The sequence below is a fragment of the Megascapheus bottae genome, chromosome 13 (genome assembly GCF_031878675.1).
Source record: "Megascapheus bottae isolate mThoBot1 chromosome 13, mThoBot2.hap1, whole genome shotgun sequence".
NCBI lineage: Eukaryota > Metazoa > Chordata > Mammalia > Rodentia > Geomyidae > Megascapheus > Megascapheus bottae.
The window spans coordinates 32941410-32961876 of NC_143521.1; the positions used below are offsets into that span (position 1 = coordinate 32941410).

Genomic DNA, 20467 nt, shown 5'->3' on the forward strand with positions numbered 1-20467 from the left:
AGGCCTTGACTTCAAGTCCTAGTATTGGCACAAAAGAATAACAACAGAAATTGTTACTGTTAGTGATGTCTTATTTTTGTTTATTGTGTTATTTCTAACGTATATTACTTTATATTCCTACTAAAATATAATTTTGAAAAATCTTAGGCTTACGTGTATCTTTTTCTATTCAGATGGTATTGCAGAAATACAAATAGAAGCAAGGCAGAACAACTCCTCAAAACTGAAGTAAGTGTTTTACTCCTTTTGTGAGAGGGTTTGATTTTAGCACAAATTCATTTGAATGGATCCTTAATACATCCTAAAAAATCAATGACACAAATTATTATTTTTTAAAATATTATTAAAAGAATATTGGCATAGTAGTTCACTTGGCTTCGGTCACCATGTGCCACAAACTGAATGGCTGTAACCACAGAGTTTTATTCTTTCATGGTTATGGGGGCTACAGGTTCAAGTCAAGGTGACGGTGGAGTAGTTCCTTCTGAGAACTGCATCTGAAAATGTCGTCTAGGTCTCACCTCTTGGCTTGGAAGTATTTTTTTCTCTTTCTGTTTCTTCACAACATCTTCAGTCTGTGTATGTCAGGCCCTGCATCCAGCTTTCCTTCTTCAGAAGGACTCTAGTCCCATTTAATTAGAGCCTACCTTAATGACTTCATTTTAATGTGATGAGCTCTGTGGTGACCTGTTTCCAAATATGATCGTATTCTGAACTAGTGGGGCTTAGAACTCCAACTTTTTGGGGTGAGGAATGGAAAAGAGGGATAAAATAATAATGAACCTATGAAAGTAGATAGTAGCTATACAGGAGCAATATCTCCTCTACTTTTTTGCTTTAAGTTATTGTTTTGGAAAAGTTTTTATAATGATTACATGATGCCTTTTTTATGTTGGTATTGTGGAGTTTGAACTCAAGACTTCATGCTTGTTAGGAAGGTGTTCTAACCACTTGTGCTACACTGCCAGCCCCTTTCTGGATTAGTTATTGATGAAGGAGGATCTTGCTTCATACCTGTTCTTCCTTGTCACTGGAATGACAGGTGGATGGTACTACATCTAGCCAACCATGCTTCCTCTGAGGCTCGGGTGACAGGTGTGTGCTACCCTATCAATTGGATAGATTGGATAGATCAAATGTTTTTAATAAATGAATTTTTAATAGCATTTGATTGCCTATAAATATAAATGTCCTGAAATGCTCAACTTTAAAGAGAAGTTAAAGGAACAAAAGGAAGTATAGGAGACTCTGCCCTGGGATAGGGAGACCCGAGTTTAACAGTGACTTAAAGAGGTTACAGTTACGTAACTCAGTAAAGAGTTTGTTTCTTTTTAGATAGTTTCACCCCTTCCCTTACTCTCTCCGAGTTTTTCCCTCCCATTCCCACTCATAAGTTGTATAGTTCATTTTTAACATAGCATCCAGTGAATACGACTGCTGCATTTGCTTACCCTTTGTCCTTCCATTTCTGTGCCTCTCCTTACACTTCCAAAGACATATATATGAACAAAACAAAAAGGAAAGAAAACAAAAACAGCAAAAAAAGAAAAAAAAGAAACCTCTTTTCATTTCCTTGAGTTCTTTTGATCAATTTTATTTTTTGTGTGATCAGATGCACATAAGCAGCGACTTTTCTAGTCTCATTTTTCCCCCATCCTCAACATAAGTGAAAATTGAGAGATCTTGATAATTCCTTGAATTTACAATCTAGTTATTCTATTTGGTAGTAGTTCCTAGCCTTTAGAATCCATTCTTTCTCCTGCATTTTACCACCACTTGAGTGCTTGTTTCTGTAGTTTATGTGACAGAGGCAATAGCAGGTGGCTTTGGTCTTTCAGTCTACACTTCATGGCCCATGGCCATTCCCGTAGGATGCTAATGTGCCTCCTTGGAGACCCATAGTGAGGGGCAGGTGTAGGTCAGTGGATGGCAGGGTGGACTACATTCAAATCCTGGTTAGCTACTTACTACTTATGTGACCTGGGGAACATTACCTAGCTTTTCCTTGACCCTTTCCTTACCTGTGAGGGAAAGCAGGAATAATAGAAATGCCTTCTTCATAGGGCTGTTTTTTGTCAGGGCTAAATACGTTTGTATGTTAGAACAAATTACATCAGAATACGTTTTCTACAAATAAATGGTAGCTGTTGAGTAGTTTTTTACTAATAAATGGTAGCTGTTGAGTAGTTTTTTTTCTTGGCCAGTGAGCCATTATAATTATTATCCCTAATTGTTTTTATCATGTTTATTTGTAGTCTTTCTTACGAATAAGAATAAAGTTAATTTTGCCTTTCAATTATGAAATACATTTTTCCTCTTAAAACAACATAAATATGAGAGTTTAGATATGATGTTACGTGGGGTTTGGAGTTTCTATTTCTTGCTCTTTAGTTTGGAATCTGATAAGAATATTTCTCTTATCCATTTAGTGTTGTTTTTGACATTTCATTTCCTTGCTTTAGTTACTTTTACTATAACCACACTGTCAGAGACATGGCAGAATAAGTAAAGAGAAATACTAGCATTTAATTACAGAGGAATTATAAAGAAGATAATTACAGGAAAAATGTTACATGGATAGAAAATGATATTGGATTGGGATTCAAAGTTTACAGCAAATGTAAAAAATGTATGAAACGTTAAGAAATGATCTCTATATCATTGGTATAGCTCTGTCTGTCTGTCTGTTTATAATATTTTGCCAGGCAGTGTGTTTTATGCCTATAATTTCAGCACTTGGGAAGTAGAAGCAGCAGGATTAAGAGTTCAAGACCAACTAGGGTCTATATTGAGACCTTATCTTAAGAATCTAAACAAATGAAACATTTTCTCAATCCGTTTTCCATGTGTGCAGGGCTTAGTTTAGTTCTGTTAGTTCTGGAAAGGCTCTGATAGCTTCTCCAGTTGAAATGTTGGCTGTAATTTAGATGAGAATTTGTAGTTGTGGGGATTTAGGAATCTCATAACCTAGTAGTGTGAGCTAAAGAGTCATTTGGATGGTAGAAGCATAAGTTATACTTCAGTATAAAATTGGCAGATTGAGTTCCTGAATCTTTTCTATGACATCACATTAGTAATTGAAGTAAAGAAGGATTTTTGTTTTGGGTTTTAGGATAAAGAAGGTGGTTTTATGGTAAGGGACTCCAGCCAGCCAGGCCTGTACACAGTCTCTCTTTATACAAAGTTTGGAGGGTAAGTAATCTTGCTCTATTTTATTATTTTTTTAAATGGGTTTATTTTTGTATCAACTTTCTATATTGTTTGTATATAGTACTACTTTTCAAAAAAAGACTGTATTTCAGCATTAAAAGTAAAGAACCCAGCTGGGTGCGGTGGCTCATGCCTGTAATCCTAGCTACTCAGGAGGCTGAAATCTGAGGATCAAGGTTCAAAGCCAGTCCAGGCACAAAAAGACCTGAAACTCTTATCTCCAATTAACCTCTAGAAAAAGGAAGTGGGGCTTGACTCAAGGGTAGGGTGGTAGCCTTAAGGTGAAGAGCTCAGGGACAACGCCCAGGCCAAGTTCAAACCCCATGGCCTACCAAAAAAAAAAAAGAAAAAAAATAAAGAACCCAAATTTCATTTGTTAATGAGGAAACTTCGTTTCTTAATAGTCTATACTGGTTTTTTTTGTGTTGGGCAATAACTTTCTATAAGTATATTTGTTGAGAATGCCTATAGAAACCTTAGTAAATTGTTGCATACTGAGCTCCATGTTAAGGATAGGCAGTTGTGGTATAGAAGTAGGTGATGTGGTAGGGGGTACTATGTAGTGTGTGTATGTGTATGTGTGCACCCATGTGTGTCAGGCAGGAGTGCATAGCCAAGAGTGTATTTGAATTATCCAGAATGTTGTCATAACAGTATCCTTAATGTACTATGTTGTCTCTCATCTCCTTTGCTGTCCCTTGGTTATCTCATATTGGTATAGTATCTCACTTTGTTATCTGATATATTGAATTTATTTGTATTTGGATATTTGAAATTTGATAGGGAAGGGGGGGAAAACCAAGATGGGTGGGGGGTGTGGGGGGGGAGGGAAACGGGTACCAAGACATGTGAAAGGGTATCAATGTATGTGAATTAATGCACCTTCTATCTGGCAAATATCATGTAACCCTTTTACTAATTACAATAAAAAAAAAACAAAACAGTATCCAGAAGAGACCCCATGGACAAGGCAGAAAAAAACAGGAAGGGAAGGGGTTGGGTTGTTTCTGACTAGGAAGTTACCGGAACCAGGAGTGAGTGAAAGAATGTGGAGAATTAAAAGACCTGAAACAAAGTCTATGTAGCTGGATTATAGAATAGGAGAGACTGAGTAAAGGGAGGACTTGAAGTCTGATAGGTAGGAACAGAGGCCATACCATGTCCATCTTAAGGAGTTCTAAGAGCAGGAGGACTAAATTATTTAAAAATTGTTTTTAGCAACAGAGGACTGGAGATCTATGCTCTATGAAGGCATCTAAGTAAAGTGTGTATATCTATAAGCCTAATTTTTAAATGCAGTTTTAGAAGTGCTCTAAATATTTGCAAGTTTACAACACTACCAACAACAAAATGGTGGCAGCTAATGGCTATTTAAAGACTTTCTATTGTGGTTGAATGGTAAATGTTCTTTTACTCATTCTCATGCAAGGGAGCAGGAATACTGTCAGTGAGCACTTTCTAAATTTCTCTCTGGTCATGAGAAAGCAAAGTTCTAAAGAAAATGGAAAAATAGATTTGTTCTGGGGATAGAAAGGTTGCACTGTAGAAAATGTCTATGAGTGAACAGTATTTCAGTTTGGTTGTAACACAGTTCAATTTTTATCATAGGGAAGGTTCCTCAGGCTTTAGACATTATCATATAAAGGAAACAGCAACATCTCCGAAGAAGTATTACCTGGCAGAAAAGCATGCTTTTGGTTCGATTCCTGAGATTATTGAGTATCATAAGCACAATGCAGCAGGTGAGTGAGCTTTTTTTTTATTATTGTATTTTATTGTTGGCATAATGTATAGAGGGGTTACAGTTACATTTGTCAGGTAATGGGTATATTATTTCTTGAACCTTGATACCCCTTCTCATGTTTTTGACCCCTTTTCCCGCCTCCCCTTCCCAGTCATCTTGTTTCCCCCTCCCTTTCCTGTTTTCAAATAAACAAGTAAGTGTATATACAGTATACCAGGTAACAAAGTCAGATACAGTAACCACATGAGATTAACCATAACTGGGAAAAAAGAGAAAAGAAATAACTGCACATTATACATTGAGAACAACAGTCACAAAGATAAACCTCTTGTTTCCAAAACCTAGAGTTTATTTCATTCAGTCTAATCCTATATGACCATATGGACATAGGTTTTGAGCTATTGTAATTCTCTGCTAGGAGAGTCCTAGGTTTGTACTAATTATTACAAAGAGGGATGCCATGGAGCCAGTGCTCCTTTGGGTCTGACTTATTTCACGTCATATGATTTTTTTCAAGTGTTTCCATTTCCTTACAAATGGGCAATGTCATTCTTTCTGATGGCAGCATAGAATTCATTGAGTATAAGTACCATATCTTCTTGATCCATTCATCTACTGAGGGGCATCTGGGTTGGTTCCATATCTTAGCTATGGTAAATAATGCAATGGACATCGTTTTGCTAGTAGCTTTAGTATGGCCTTGTTTCTGGATGTGAGTGAGCTTTAACATCTGTTTCTAATATTAACTAGTGTAAAATAATCATTGTAATGAGTTTTTCCTTGAGCAATTGTATTTTCTAGTTAATTGTGGTATGTGATTTATTTTTTAACTTATCGTAATTAAGAAAGAAATAATACAAAGTTGCATAAAAACCTTGTCTCCATCTTAGGACATGAGTTCTTTTAATGGCATGTGGTGAACATTCACATTTCTGGGCTTTATATCCCTATACTAAACTAAAATCCAAGATACACCCTGTATTTGTATGCCAGCCCTGGGACTTGAACTTGAGACCTGGGCACACTGTTCTTTATCTTTTTTGTTTAAGGCTGGTGCTTTGTCACTTGAGCTACAGGTCAACTGCTGGTTTTTGTTTGTTTGTTTTGTTTTTGTTTTTGGACCTTAACTAGAAATAAGGGTCTCAGGGACTTTTATGCTCAGGCTGGCTTAGAACCATGGTCCTGAGATCTCGGTCTCCTCAGTAACTAGGATTATAGGTATAAGATATCTCATCTCCTTTGCTGTCCCTTGGTTATCTCATATTGGTATAGTATCTCACTTTGTTATCTGATATATTGAATTTATTTGTATTTGGATATTTGAAATTTGATAGGGAAGGGGGGAAAACCAAGACAGGTGGGGGGTGTGGGGGGGGGGAGGGAAATGGGTACCAAGACATGTGAAAGGGTATCAATGTATGTGAATTAATGCACCTTCTATCTGGCAAATATCATGTAACCCTTTTACTAATTACAATAAAAAAATTTAAAAAAAAAAGATATCAGTGCCTAGAAAGGTCTGCATTTTAGGCAGGATGCAGTAGCATGCAGGCAATACCAACCATTTGTGAGGCTGAGACTAGAGTCTGCTGCTTGGGACTTTGAGGAGTTTGGGGCCAGTTTGGGCAACCTAGCAACACCTTGTTTTTGTTTTTGTTTTTAAATTGTAATTAATAGAAAGGTTACAGTTATATTCACCAGATAGAGGATGCATTACTTCATGCACATTGATACCCATTCTCATGTTTTTGTTCCCATTTCCCTCCCCTGACCCCCTCCCTTCATTTTGTTTTCCCCCTTTCCTTTCCTATTTCAAATAAACAAATATACATGTATATACAGTATGCCAAATAACAAGGTAAGATACTGTATGTTGTTTGATTTTATGATTTGTTTTGCCACTCCTGGGGCTTGAACTCAGAGCCTGGACATTATCCTTGAGTTTTCTCAAGGCTAGAGCGCTACCATTTCAACCATAGCACCACTTCCAGCTTTTTCTGTGCATGTGGTATTGGAGAATTGTACCCTGGGTTTCGTGTGTGCTAGGTGAGCACTCTACCACTAGGCCACGCTCCTGGCCCCTGTATGTTTTATAATTGTCACAGAAACTTCTAGATGAGCAAGGACTCCGTTCTGTGCTGTAGGCTTCCAAAGAGTACAGAAGATACTCTTCATTTTTCATGGTGTTACATTCTTATAAATACTTCACAAGTTGAGTATATCCTGAGTTCAAAGTGCATGTAAGACAGTTAACCCAATGAACTTAACATCCTTGCTTAGCAAGGACATTATATAGACGATCAGATGTTGACCCTTGTGGTCATGTAACCGCCTGGGCTCTGAGGTTCCTTGCTATCTGTTCAGTATTTCTTCAGAGCATCCTGTCACATATTGCTATCCCAGATAAAAAAAAAAAGTGTCTCAATTCAAAAGTCAAATTATTGTTTCTCTTGAATGCATATGGCTTTTGGAGAATCATAAAGTCGACAGATTGTAAGGTGAACCAAAGTTGCAAGCTTCCTGTAATATCCTCCCACAAGTTTTCCATCTTCCCAAACTTCTGCTATTCCTAGCACTCGAGTGTTAATAAAGCAAATGTAAAATTAAACAGAAGTATTACTAGAAACTACACTATGTCTGTCGAATTTCCATAAGATGATAAAGCAAGAGTTCTAGTCTTTGACTTAAAGGTGTGGGGAGGGCTAGTCACCTACCCCAATTTAGAAAAAAGTCAGCTTTTAATTTTTTGAAATTATTTTTGTCCATTTATTTTTTTCAGATGATAGGAAGAGCTATTGAGATGTAATTTTTTTTGTTTTGCTTTGTTTTTTTTTTGCTAGTCCTGGTACTTGAACTCAGGGCCTGAGTACTGTCCTTGGACTTTTTTCTCAAGCCTAGCACTCTACCACTTAAGCCTCAGCACTACTTCCGCCTTTTTTCTATGTATGTGGTACCAAGGAATTGAACCCAGGTCTTTGTACATGCTAGGCAAGCACTCTACCATTAGGCCAAACTCCCGGCCCTACATTCCTTTTTGAACAATGTCACTTTCCCCTCATTTTCTCCCAGTTTTTCTTTCCAAAGTCCCCTCCCTCATAAGTTGTATCATTCATCTTCAACAGTGTCTAGTGAGTATTACTGCTGCATTTGTTCACCCTTTGTCCCTCCATTTCTGTGCTCCCCTTGCTGTCCCCTGAACTCATAAACTTACATACAAAAGAAAAGTTACAGAAATTAAAAATAGCAACAAAGGAGAAAACAAACAAAAAGATGGACAGGGCTTCTTGACATAAAAAGCACAAGACTGGCCAGGAGTTTGGAGTTTGGCCTAGTAGTGGAATGCTTGCCTAGCATGCCAGTTTGATTCCTCAGTGCCATGTACATAGAAAAAGCCAGAAGTGGTGCTGTGGCTCAAGTGGTAGAGCTGTAGCCTCGAGAAAGCCCAAGGACAGTGCTCAGGCCCTGAGTTCAAGCCCCAGGATTGGCAGAAAAAAGTAAGAAACCCACAAGACCTTATTTGAAAAGTAACTCAAGCATAAAGGACTAAAGATGTGGTTCAAGGGGTTGTTTTTCAGTATCTTTTTTGTATTCGTATTCTGTTGATTTTTTTCCTTTGGTGATCTTCTATAAGTTGATCTTCTGTAAATTTTAGTTTTGCTGCTGTCTCAATTCATTCAACAAAGGTGTGTTTAATGCCTGCTAGTGTTTCCTGCCAAGTTTGGAGGAGAGTTATTGGACTGGGCCATCATTTCGTTTATCTGCTGGAGAGAGACATATACAATCATTTCAGGTTACTGTGAGTTGTCCCTAGTTAGAATACATAGTGTTTTGGGTGTTTATAGAAGTGACTCCTCTCATTTCTTTAATACTTTAAGCAATAGAGGTTAAAGGCTTTCTTTACCTTAGCTCACTGATCATCAGTAGTTGATGTATCCTTAGTTGTTATCTTAGAGTTCAGTTTAATACAAGGATTTCTAGCATTATGTTATATATATCAAATGAATCACTTTAATTTTCAGCAAACTCACAATCTTCTTTCACAGCTCAGATCTCCTATTTAAAAAGAGCATGATATAATAATAGCTGATAGTAACTGTGAGAAGCTCTTTAATATCCTTTGTGGTTTTTTTTTAATATCCTTTAGGATATTCAGAGTACAGCTGGTATAATGCTTGACAAACACTGTTTGAAAGTGTTTAAATGAATGAAAGCTTGTAGCAGCAGGTGAGGAGTTAAAGTACTAAGTGAATGAGTTTCTCAGGTGCATTTCTTACTTTGGCATTTGATGTGTAGAATGATTAAGCTCAACTGCATTGTTTCCTTTGATTTCTAGGACTTGTCACAAGGCTTCGGTACCCAGTTAGTACAAAGGGGAAGAATGCACCAACCACTGCAGGATTCAGCTATGGTAACTCTTGCTCTATACTTGCATTTGCCCAATTTTCCTTGATAAGAATCGGTATCACATAAACTTAGTTGTGTATTTGCATTGACCAATTTTCCTTAGTAAGAATCTAGTATCACAAGATAAATGTATAGTGTGGTTTTCTAGTGGAAATAATCCTAGGTTTTGTTTCTGTTAGTATGTATAATTCAGCAGGAAACCTTCCCTAGAGGAAACAATGTGCATCTAAAAAGAATTCTTTGTCCTTTCAACCATGGCTCTCACTGCTTTTGCTGGTTAGTGGCAGGAAATGAAGTGCAAGGATGAAGAAAATAAATGCACCTTGATTGTTTTTGTTACTTCTGACAAAAGCCTTATAAGTAGCAGGCTTAATTCCTTTTAACTTGATAGAATTGAAAAAAAAAATCCCCAGGAGAAAGAGTGATAAATGAAGAGGCTTTTTGTTTGTTTTTGTTTCTTTAATCGACTTGAAGCTGGGAGCAGGTGGCTCACTCCTGTAATTCTAGCTACTCAGGAGGCAGAGACATGAGGATCATAACTTGAAGCCAGCAGTCAGAAAAAAGTCTATGGGACTCTTATATCCAAATAAACAGCAAAAACAAAACAAAACAAAAAAAACAACAAAAAAACCCCCAGAGATAGAGGTGTGGCTCAAGTGGCAGAGTGACAGCCTTGAGTGAAAAAGTTAAGTGAGAGTCCCAAATTCAAGTACTGGCACATACTCTTAGCTGTTACTGTTAGTCTGTTATGCGGCATCTTCTTGCCTTTTTCAGTTCCTCTGCATGTATTGGGATAGCTCAAAAGGGAGACACTCTTCTGAGAGGGTGGAAAGCCCCACTCTGCAGTGTAGATTCAGAATGTACCCCTGTCCGGTGTTCCTGGTAATGATCACAGTATCTTCCTGAACTTTGAGGTCGATTCTTGGTTGGTTAGTTTGTCTTTCCCCACTGATTCATCCCATTCTTTCCCTAAGTGTTTTCTACTTTTCCTTTCTGTCTTTCAGAGAAGTGGGAGATAAACCCTTCGGAGCTGACCTTTATGAGGGAGTTGGGGAGTGGACTGTTTGGAGTGGTGAGGCTGGGCAAGTGGCGAGCCCAATACAAAGTAGCCATCAAAGCTATTAGAGAGGGTGCCATGTGTGAGGAGGACTTCATAGAAGAAGCTAAAGTCATGATGTAAGTTACGACCTTGTCTTCCCAGCTAACACCTACTGATTCTTTTTCTAGAAAATAGCTTTTTGCATTGTTGACTCTATGCATTGTTTGTTTTTAGCCTCTATAATACTTCATGGTATTCTAACAATACCAGGAGGAGAAGTCTGTTACTTTCTAAATTATTTTGTTGGTCTTTTTTGTTTGTTTTTGCCAGTCCTGGGCTTGAACTCAGGGCCTGAGCACTATCCTTGGGCTTTCTCAAGGCTAGAGCTCTACCACTTGAGCCACAGTACCATTTCCGGCTTAGTAGTGAGGAATAGAATCCAGGTCTTCCTGCATTTGAGGCAAGCACTCTACCACTAGGCCAAACTCCCAGCCCTGTTTTTTTGTTTGATTGTTTTTGTGGTTCATGAGGCTTGAACTCTGGGCCTGGGCTCTGGCTCTGAGCTCTTCAGCTCAAGGCTACAGCCCTGCCCCTGGGCCTGGGCATTGTCCCTAAGCTCTTCAGCTCAAGGCTACACCTTACCCCTTGAGCCTCAGCTCTGCTTCCTATTTTCTAGAGGTTTTTTGGAGATAAGAGTCTCATGTTCTTTAGTGCTTGGGCTGGCTTTGAACTGTGATCCTCAAGATCTCAGCCTCCTAAGTAGGATTACAGGCATGAGCCACTGTGCCCGGCACTTTTATGATGGAGACACTGTCTAATTTTTCCTTATTCTGCTTTCTCCCTCTCTCCTCCAAACTTTTCAATCCGTTTTTCATCTTACCTTTCCTTTACAACTGAAACAATTTTTAGCCTATCAGCAACACTATTTAGGCTATAGTCCTTATTATCTCTCTGTGTCTAGTAGTTGGGGGTTCAGTTTGTTTCCGTTTTTTCTAGAAGCTTGAGTTGCATTATGAGCTGTTTCTGTTTTCAGATTTCTTTTTCCTATACTAACACTATGCATTTTTTTTGCCTCCAGGAAGCTGACACATCCCAAGCTGGTACAGCTATACGGTGTATGCACCCAGCAGAAACCGATTTACATCGTGACTGAGTTCATGGAACGGGGCTGTCTTCTAAATTTCCTCCGACAAAGACAAGGCCATTTCAGTAGAGATGTGCTGCTGAGTATGTGTCAGGATGTGTGTGAAGGGATGGAGTACCTGGAAAGAAACAGCTTCATCCACAGAGACTTGGTATCTGTGAACCTCCTTCTCTTCCCACTCACCCATCAGAGTCTTTTGTAATATTGGCTCAGCAGTAGCTGTGATACATATTAGTGACCAATTTTGGTTGCTAATACTGTTTCACTATTATCTTTAAACTTGGTAAATGCAAGCCACTTGCTTCATAAGGTGAAAGGAAGGATTTATTTAATCTAGCAATTTACAGAGTTAATATTTCCAGACAAATTTTATTGCATGAACTACTTGAGCTCCAGAAAAGCACCATGAGAGAGCTTATCATAAGCACATTTATTACCACTGTTGTTTTATAGATGGGAGTTAGCTTCAAGGAAATGATGAATGAGGAAGATTGAGTTAGCCTTGACTTTCTTCCTAAATCCTAACCTCTGTTTCCACTTCATCTACTATAATTAGAAACTATTAGATCAGTCATTTTCCTTCTCTCTTTAATCATTGGGGAAAGATGGAAGTGTCTGTGAACTTCTAACAATAGCAGGAGAAGTTTGTTACTTTCTTAATCATTGTGATGGAGACACTGGCTAATTTTCCCTTATTCTGCTTCTTCCCTCTCCTCAATTCTTTTTCATCCGTTTTTCCTCCTACCTTTCCTTCACAAATGTGACTGTTTTAGCAGATCAGTAACACTATCAGTTTACCTCAATCTTTTCACCAGAGCAAGTAGGATCTGCATCTGGGATTTCCACCTATATTTTAATTTTAGTATTCTGATGAATAGGAGCAAGGCATTTAAAAAAATTCATTCACCTCAAAGAGGTAATAAGCATTTTATGAATATAAAGTCACTGAATCATTTCAATCATCATGGTAGGTTTCATTATAGTTCCTGTTTCACACATGAGGAAACAGGAGTAAAATAATATCAACAATTAAGTTAATGGAGTAGGCAGGATTTGAACCCAGGGAGTTTGGCTCTAGAGTCAGTACTCTTAAAGCTATGTTATCTCTAGGTTTAAAGTATAACAGAAAGTTGAGGATTTTGATATGGAAGATGATCTCCTAAGTATATTTTACACTATTTGCCTAATCTCTCTGAGACCCTATTTCCACATCTTCGTATTGCCTGTTCATATATTGTTTGCTATAAGACTGCTTTGTAAAGACTTTGTAAAGTAGAAATTATACACACACACACATATATATATATATACATATATATAATACATATATATAAACAGTAGTAGCATTATTATGCTCAGTAATGACAATATCTAGCCCGTGATACCCATTCACAAGGACCTTATTTTGATGAAATCTTTTTTTTTTTTTTTGTGGGTCATGGGGCTTGAACTCTGGGCCTGGGTGTTATCCCTGAGCTCTTCAGCTCAAGGCTACTGCCCTATGCCTTGAGCTACAGATCTCCACAATGTGCTCTAAAGTGTTGAACTCCAGACTTTTGTGCTCTGAGCTTAAGAGGCAGAGGCTCTGCCATCTGAACCATGCCCCCAGATCTTTTTACCTTTAATGTTTTTCAAATAGGGTCTTGCTTTTTGTACAGCAGGGTCTGGACCTAAATCCTCTTACAGTTTCTGTGTAGCTGTGATGACAGATGTATATCACCATGCCAAACTTTTTCAGTTGAGATGGGGTGTCCTGAACTTTTTGTCCAGACTGGCTTTTAACTGTAGCCTTCCTGATCTCTGCCACCCATGAGCCACTACACCCAGTTTACATGTTCTTTTGACCCAGATTGAGCTGACTGGTTACCCATTGCTCATTGTATGGTTGTGTATTTTGAAGCTCACCTCACTAGAACCTAGAATAAGTACTTCAAGAGATGTTACCACCATCAGTAAACCAACAATAATAAAACATCCCACATAGTTTATTAAGAGTAGAACCAGAAGGGAAAAGAGGGTTGATTTGTCTTAACTATGACTGTGGGTAATGATAAGGTCTTTAAGGCCTGTGGCAAATATGTTTTCTAACCTGTGTTTCTGCAGACTGTCTCAAATATGTGTTGGAGACATTTCTGTTGGGGTAAAAATAATTTATAAGCAGACAGTTCTACCCTCTTAATATTTGGCTGGATTATAGTACCTTTAATAAAATAGATCTGGGATTTTTAACCTAATATACTATCTTGATTTTTTTTTTTTTCTTTTTCCAGGCTGCCAGAAATTGTCTGGTAAATGAGGCAGGGGTTGTGAAAGTCTGTGATTTTGGCATGGCCAGGTATGGCTGAGTGTTATATTCTTTTAATGTTTACATTATTTGTAGAATAAATATGTGTAGAAGTAATGTCCATCTATGATAACTTGCAGAAAGGAAATTTCATCAATTGTTAATGACATTAATACATAACTATGTATCATGATGGTAGCAATTTTCTCCACTAGATGGAGCTATAGCTTGCTAAACCAGTGGTTTTCCTTTGTTTTCTTTTTCTTTTTTATTGTAATTAATAAAAGGGCATGATATTTGCCAGCTAGAAGGTGCATTAATTCACATACATTGATACCCTTTCACATGTCTTGGTACCCATTACCCTCCCCCCCACCCCCCCACCCATCTTGGTTTTCCCCCTTCCCTATCAAATTTCAAATAACCAAATACAAATGAATTCAATATATCAGATGACAAAGTGAGATATTGTAACAATATGAGATACCCAAGGGACAGCAAAGGAGATGAAAGATAACATAGTACATTAAGGACAACAATCATTCGTTATATGGCTTTTCAATATCCTGGAGGTCCTTTCAATTAGCTTCATACTATATGGCCTTATGTATCAAGATTTTGCTCTATTGCAGATCTCTGCTAATAGAGCCCAAGGTTTCTACTGATTATGACAAATGAGGGAAACCATTGAGCCTAAGTTCCTTTGAGTCTGGCTTACTTCACTTAATATGATTTTTTCTAAGTCTTTCCATTTCCTAACAAATGGGGCAATGTCGTTTTTTCTGACAGCAGCATAGAATTCCATTGTGTACAAATACCACATCTTGCTGATCCACTCATCAACTGAGGGACATCTAAGTTGGTTCCATATCTTTGCTATAGTGAATAATGCTGCAATGAACATTGTTGTGGTAGTGGATTTAGTATGCCCTAGTTTCTGGATGGTTGGGTAAATGCCAAGTAGTGGAATTGCTGGGTCATAGGGGAGTTCTATGTATCGCCTTTTGAGGAACTGCCACACTGCTTTCCATAGTGGTTGAATGAGTTTGCACTCCCACCAACAGTGTAGTAGTGATCCCTCCTGGCCACATCCCCTCCAGCATCTGTTATTATTCATTTTCCTGATCTCCTTTGTTTTCTTCTCAGTGTGGATTACATTTCTAGAATCTTTCGTTTTCGTAGAAATAGTTAATGTTCATTTTGTAAGTACAGCTTAGTACAGCTCAGTCTACAGTATATTTCTCCTCTTAACTTTTGTAGTTTTAATAGAGTGGTAATATTTAAAAATATTTTGCCTTTCCTTTCTCTTTATTCTTCTATACAATCATTCAACTATATGTAAGCAATGGGATGCCTTCTGTGTGCCAGGCACAACTCTCTGAACCACAGCAGAGACTAAACCATCTATATTTCTGCCACCTACAGATAATGTTCTGGAGATAAGAGAGACACAGGCCTGGGACTAAATATGTATGTTATCACAGGGCCAGCAAGCAGTGACCTGTCAGTCTGACCTAAGCCTTTTGGAAAGTCCTGTGAACCAGCAATGGGTTTTACATTTTAAAATGACTAAAAAGAAGAGGTACAGTAGAGAGTTTTCCCAAGGACTGCATGTACAGTGAAACATGGTGTATTCTCTAGTCCTCTTCAGAGCAAATCTGCCCATCTCCGAGGGATAGATATTTTGGGGTGGGGGTAGTTATGTTTGCTCTGGACCCCTTTCACATGAGAACACCGAATGGAGACTAAAGGCAATAAGCAGCGGAAGTCTGAGATTAGTTTGGCCTGATCAGCAGACTATAACAGGGTCAAGGAGCAGGTCCATGAACATCATTAGCAGCAGTTAAGAAGGGTCTGGAGGCATGGTGCAAGTGGTAGAGGACCTGCCTTGCAAATATAAGGCCCTGAGTTCAGACTCTAGTACCACCAATTTTTTTTTTTTTTGGAAGGTACATAAGACCAGGTCCTGCAGGGGTAAGCTCACTTTCTAAGGAAACTCATCATGCCTAAGAGCGTTCAACAGCTGTTTGAGTCTATTTCTGACACTCAAAGTGTTAATTACTCACTTCATTTGCTTTATATAAAGGTACTCAATACCTGACAAGCAGCCTTCTTCTTTCATAGGTTAAGTCTTCATGTATTTGACTTTTGGAAAATCATTGCTTTTGTGTGTGAACCTCTGCAAATCATTCTATAGTAAATTCTGATTTCCGTGGCTGACAGTCATTTGGTTCAGCCCCTGTGGCAGTGGTGCTGGCCAGCCACTAGCTTTGTCTCCATAGTCCAACAAAGGAAGTGTGTGAATTTATTTGTGTATCTTCTTGTGGCTGCCTTTAGGAATGAATTTCATATGCCTACAATGTATACATACATTCCTCATATTAATATGCACCAAACTTTACAGCAAAAGCTTAAGTCCTCACATCTACCCTCTCCAATCCAGGATTTGCCCCAGAAATAACCACTGTTACTAGCTTCTGTATGTCATTCCAGAGGGACTTAAATAAGTTCACACAGAGAAATAAAAGCATTCTTTTGAGAGGGAGAGAATGTCTGTCATGGTATGTAAATATATACATTACCATTTGTATCCTTTATCTTTGTCTTTCCTTGCACTTGCTTTTTAAAAACTGCTCTATAGAGTCATGGGAACTCAGGGCCTGAGCATCTCTAGACACCTCACCATTTCTTTTAACAGGGTGATAGGTCTTTAGGTCTTTCGTATGTGAGTAAAATTTTGTCTAAAGAACATAATTGCTTATGAGAAGTTGGCCGACTGTTTTATTGCATGCTGTGTCCTAATGAGGAAAAAGAAGAGCAGAGAGATGTGAGCCTGCTACTTGTGTCATGGTGTGTCCCTCTTGCGCCCTTAAATTGTACCAAGGGGAAGCTGGAAGCCACTAGGTGTCGCCCCTGAGCCAAACCTTTACCTCCAGCTGGATGCTCACCTTGGGCTTCAGTCAGCTGTGTTTTTGATTATAAAGTGGAAAATAATGAAATCACCAGTATTCAGTGCAGCTCATACTTCAGAGGTGTAAGTCCGTGGTGTTTCTCACCGTAGGTATGTTCTGGATGATCAGTACACAAGCTCTTCTGGTGCTAAATTCCCAGTGAAGTGGTGCCCGCCTGAAGTATTTAACTACAGCCGTTTTAGCAGCAAGTCAGACGTCTGGTCATTTGGTAAGATCCAAGCTCCTCACTTCCTGTTTTCTGCTCTGAAGAGGAAGTGGATTCATCATGTGATGACCCTTACCCATTTCCAGGTGTCTTGATGTGGGAAGTATTCACTGAAGGCAGAATGCCCTTTGAGAAGAACACCAACTATGAAGTGGTAACCATGGTTACTCGAGGCCACCGCCTCCACCGGCCAAAACTGGCATCTAAGTACATATATGAGGTGATGCTGACGTGTTGGCAGGAGGTATAGATACTTCTTTGTGCTGTTCTATTGACTCACTGCAGCATTCACAGTGGGCTTGCTAGATGGATATGGTACAGGCTCTAGGTCCTATTGAAGTGGGTGGTATGTGGGTTTTGGTGGTGGTGGTGGTTTTTTTTTTTTTTCTTTTTGGTCAGAACTTGGGTTTGAACTCAGAGCTTCCTGTATGCTGGACAGGTTCTCTACGCTTTCGCTGCACTTTTATCCCTCGCAAGTTCATGCTGGGTCTGGTGTGGATCACGATCCTCATATTAACATATCCTATAGCTGGGATAATAGGTTGGTAGTGTTCATGGCTGGCTTATAGTGACTGATAGGGAGGTGGGGGAGGTGCCTTGAGACATTCTGCTTTCCCCAGGCTGGCTTTGATCCTCCCGACCTCTGCCTCTCTACGACTAGGATTAGATATGCAGGTTTTGTAGTGCTTTTAAGCTCTAGGTAGGAAGTTCTGAACTAATGTAAGAAGCATGTGAAGCTGTGGAAAACACTAGTAATTCACTTAATCACCGCAAGTTGGGCTGTACTCCTAAGTGGGTATCCTCCAGAGCTGCAAAGCTAGGGACTTGGGAACAAGCCTTGAGAAGTTGCCCCCCCTCCTTTCTGTGGTCACGCCTGGGATTCGAGTGTCATCCTTTTTCCAGAGACAGTTTCTTCCTCTAAACTTCAACCTGACCAGTTTGTTTACTCAGACTCAGGAATAGTGAAATGCCACTTCGTAGAGGAATTTAGGCACTAGAATGATTTTTGGAAAATTAGGCCATCCGTACTGTGTTAGACACTGGATGACATGCTTTTGATTTAGTTCTTAAATAATCCTTTGAGGTTAGATGTTTTTACTGTGACCACTTTATAGACAAGAACAGGTTTCCTGTGGTTGGTGTTGCCTGGAGCCACTTAGCTGGAGAGCAGCAGAGGCCATCTTACTGCAAAGCCCGATCCCTCACCTCCTCCCTGGAGCACTGACGGGATGGACAGAGACTGGGCAGGAAGAGAGACTGGGCAGGAGAGAACTGGATGAGCAGCATGTGGAGATGTGGCTACACACATTAATGGGAGAGTAGAGAGTAGAGAACTCATCTGGCAGGGCTTTCTGTGGGAAATGAACAGAGATGATAAGGGTGTGGGCATGGCTCTGCAAATCTGCAGTGCTTGATTGTGGCAGACACTGAGGAGGAGGTCCTTGATGGGAGTGGGTATCTTAGAAATGTTAGGAGGGAGGAGCAGGGAGAAAGAATTGAAGTAGTATGTATGTATCTATGTATGTTTGAAAGAACAGTGAAATTTGTTGAAATTGTTTGCCAAAGGGGTGAGGGAGGGAGGAGACACGGGTGGTCAGTTTGAGCTGGATACCATTGTTTGCATGGAAATAGTAAAAGGAAACTTTCCCAGTGTGTAACTAGTACATGCCAGTAAAGAGAGGGCTGTTAGTCTAGTAGCAGAACAGGCCACGTAGTTAGGGTAGGGATAGACTGTCTTGGCATTGCCTGTATTTTTGAGACTGACGTTCTTTCTGCCTGTAGAATGCTATAATGTAGGAGTTTGAGCAGTACAGCTTTCCATGGGAATGGATTATGAAACTCCCAACTTTTCTTTGTCTTTTAATTGTAGAAACCAGAGGGAAGGCCTTCATTTGAAGATCTGCTACGCACGATAGATGAACTCGTTGAATGTGAAGAAACTTTTGGAAGATAAGCACTGGGACCATCCCGGCCATGAGAGAAGGCACTTGGCAGTTAACTTATTTGGCCTCTGGCTGTCTAGACTGCTTTATTTACAAAATGGAAACACCTAAGGCATTTTCTTCCAGACCAACCTTCGCTCTGTGACTATCTTCTAGACTGTGAAGATGGTACCTTAGAGCTGGTGATTGAAAATGTTCATTTTTCTTCATTCCTCAGTAACTTGAATATGTACACTGTGTCAGACACAGTGCCTAAACTCCTGGCTCTGCCCATTTTAGGGGCGCACAGGTTGGCTAGCACCAGTAGAACACCAGAATGAGAAAGCAAAGAACCATGTTCCAGCAACCCATCTCTTTCCTTGGGTTTCTACAGAAATCTGGGCCTAGAGCATCATCTAGAATTGAGTTTTGGGTAAATAAAGAACCTGCCTTGGATAAGGACCCATCTCAGTTCTTCATTACAGCCTAAAATATTTGTATGCTGTACATATTGTAAGTACATTTAATATATAAAGTTATATATTTATAAGAAACATGAGTTGTCTTTTGATTTAAATTTTAATTCTATATATAAGCTCTCTTCCTAGGACTGGGTACTACTGATTGCTATCACTGCCTTTTCTCATGAGGATGATGAAACATTCCTCCTTTTAGAAGGCAAGAAAGCCCAACCCTTTCTAATGCTTGTGTTCCTCATGCCAGTAGTCATGTCCAAGAATGCCTGCTTATGGCCCACTGGGAGCTGTTTGAGTACACAGTGATCCTGCCTATAGTGCTTACAGCTAATTGGAAGCAGGTAGAAACTTGAGTGGGGGAATCCAACAATTCTTGAGTCTTAAGAATTCGCCTTCAGAGGGTCAGGTGATTGCTCTTAATAAAAGCTGCCCTTCCTAAAGCTTGCTCTAGCCCAAGCTGTGGTGAAGAAGCTGGGATGCTGAGGAAAGATATGGAGATGTGGTGTTCCTATAAGATGTGGCTAGACTTGGATTTGTAGGTGAAGAACTGTGTGTTACAGCTTCACTGTAGACCCTGCCATCCAGTTGAGTGGATTTCTCACCCTTACAATCTGTAGGACTCCTATAGAACTAGAACTTTTGTTTCTTCCCTCATGAGCTCCTGGGGGTGGGGTGGAGTGGGTGGGATCACCAACAGACTGTTTATTGCCCAGCGAATCATTCTTAGTATTTGTAGAAAGCTGAGGAAGGGCCCTTAGGAAGGGCTCATCCCTAATAAGTCTCATCTTCCCTGGGGGTTGTTGTGGCTTGTTGGCCAGTCACACAGGTGGGATCTGGCTCCTCTGACTGGTGTTCAATCTGGGAGAACCACTTTTCATTGGTTTGGAGGCTGTACTAGGGAGTCCATGGGCCACAAGCAGTTTCTTCTTCCTTGGATTCCCCCCCATGCTTTTTTTTTTGACAGTTGTGGGGCATTGGAGATTAAGAGTCTCCTGGACTTTACTGCCCAGCCTGGTTTCAAAGCAAGAACATTCAGCCTCCTGAGTAGCTCTTCCTTGGATCCTCTA

At 39.5% G+C, this 20467-nt stretch overlaps 1 protein-coding gene across 3 annotated transcripts in view; it reads left to right on the forward strand.

Annotated features, from left to right (window-relative positions):
* Tec (tec protein tyrosine kinase) overlaps positions 1-19433 on the forward strand; it is a 100938-nt gene extending 81505 nt beyond the window's left edge. For 2 of the 3 annotated variants that reach the window (XM_090343630.1, XM_090343632.1), the window contains 10 exons: positions 174-228; positions 3113-3192; positions 4819-4952; positions 9288-9362; positions 10363-10534; positions 11476-11692; positions 13812-13876; positions 16887-17005; positions 17089-17246; positions 18873-19433. In XM_090343630.1, coding sequence (XP_090199756.1) covers positions 174-228; positions 3113-3192; positions 4819-4952; positions 9288-9362; positions 10363-10534; positions 11476-11692; positions 13812-13876; positions 16887-17005; positions 17089-17246; positions 18873-18956 — 1159 coding nt within the window. In that variant the 3' untranslated portion in view covers positions 18957-19433. The remainder of the gene's footprint in view (positions 1-173; positions 229-3112; positions 3193-4818; positions 4953-9287; positions 9363-10362; positions 10535-11475; positions 11693-13811; positions 13877-16886; positions 17006-17088; positions 17247-18872) is intronic. The other variant, XM_090343631.1, reaches the window with a different exon arrangement.
* Positions 19434-20467: the final 1034 nt, after the last annotated feature.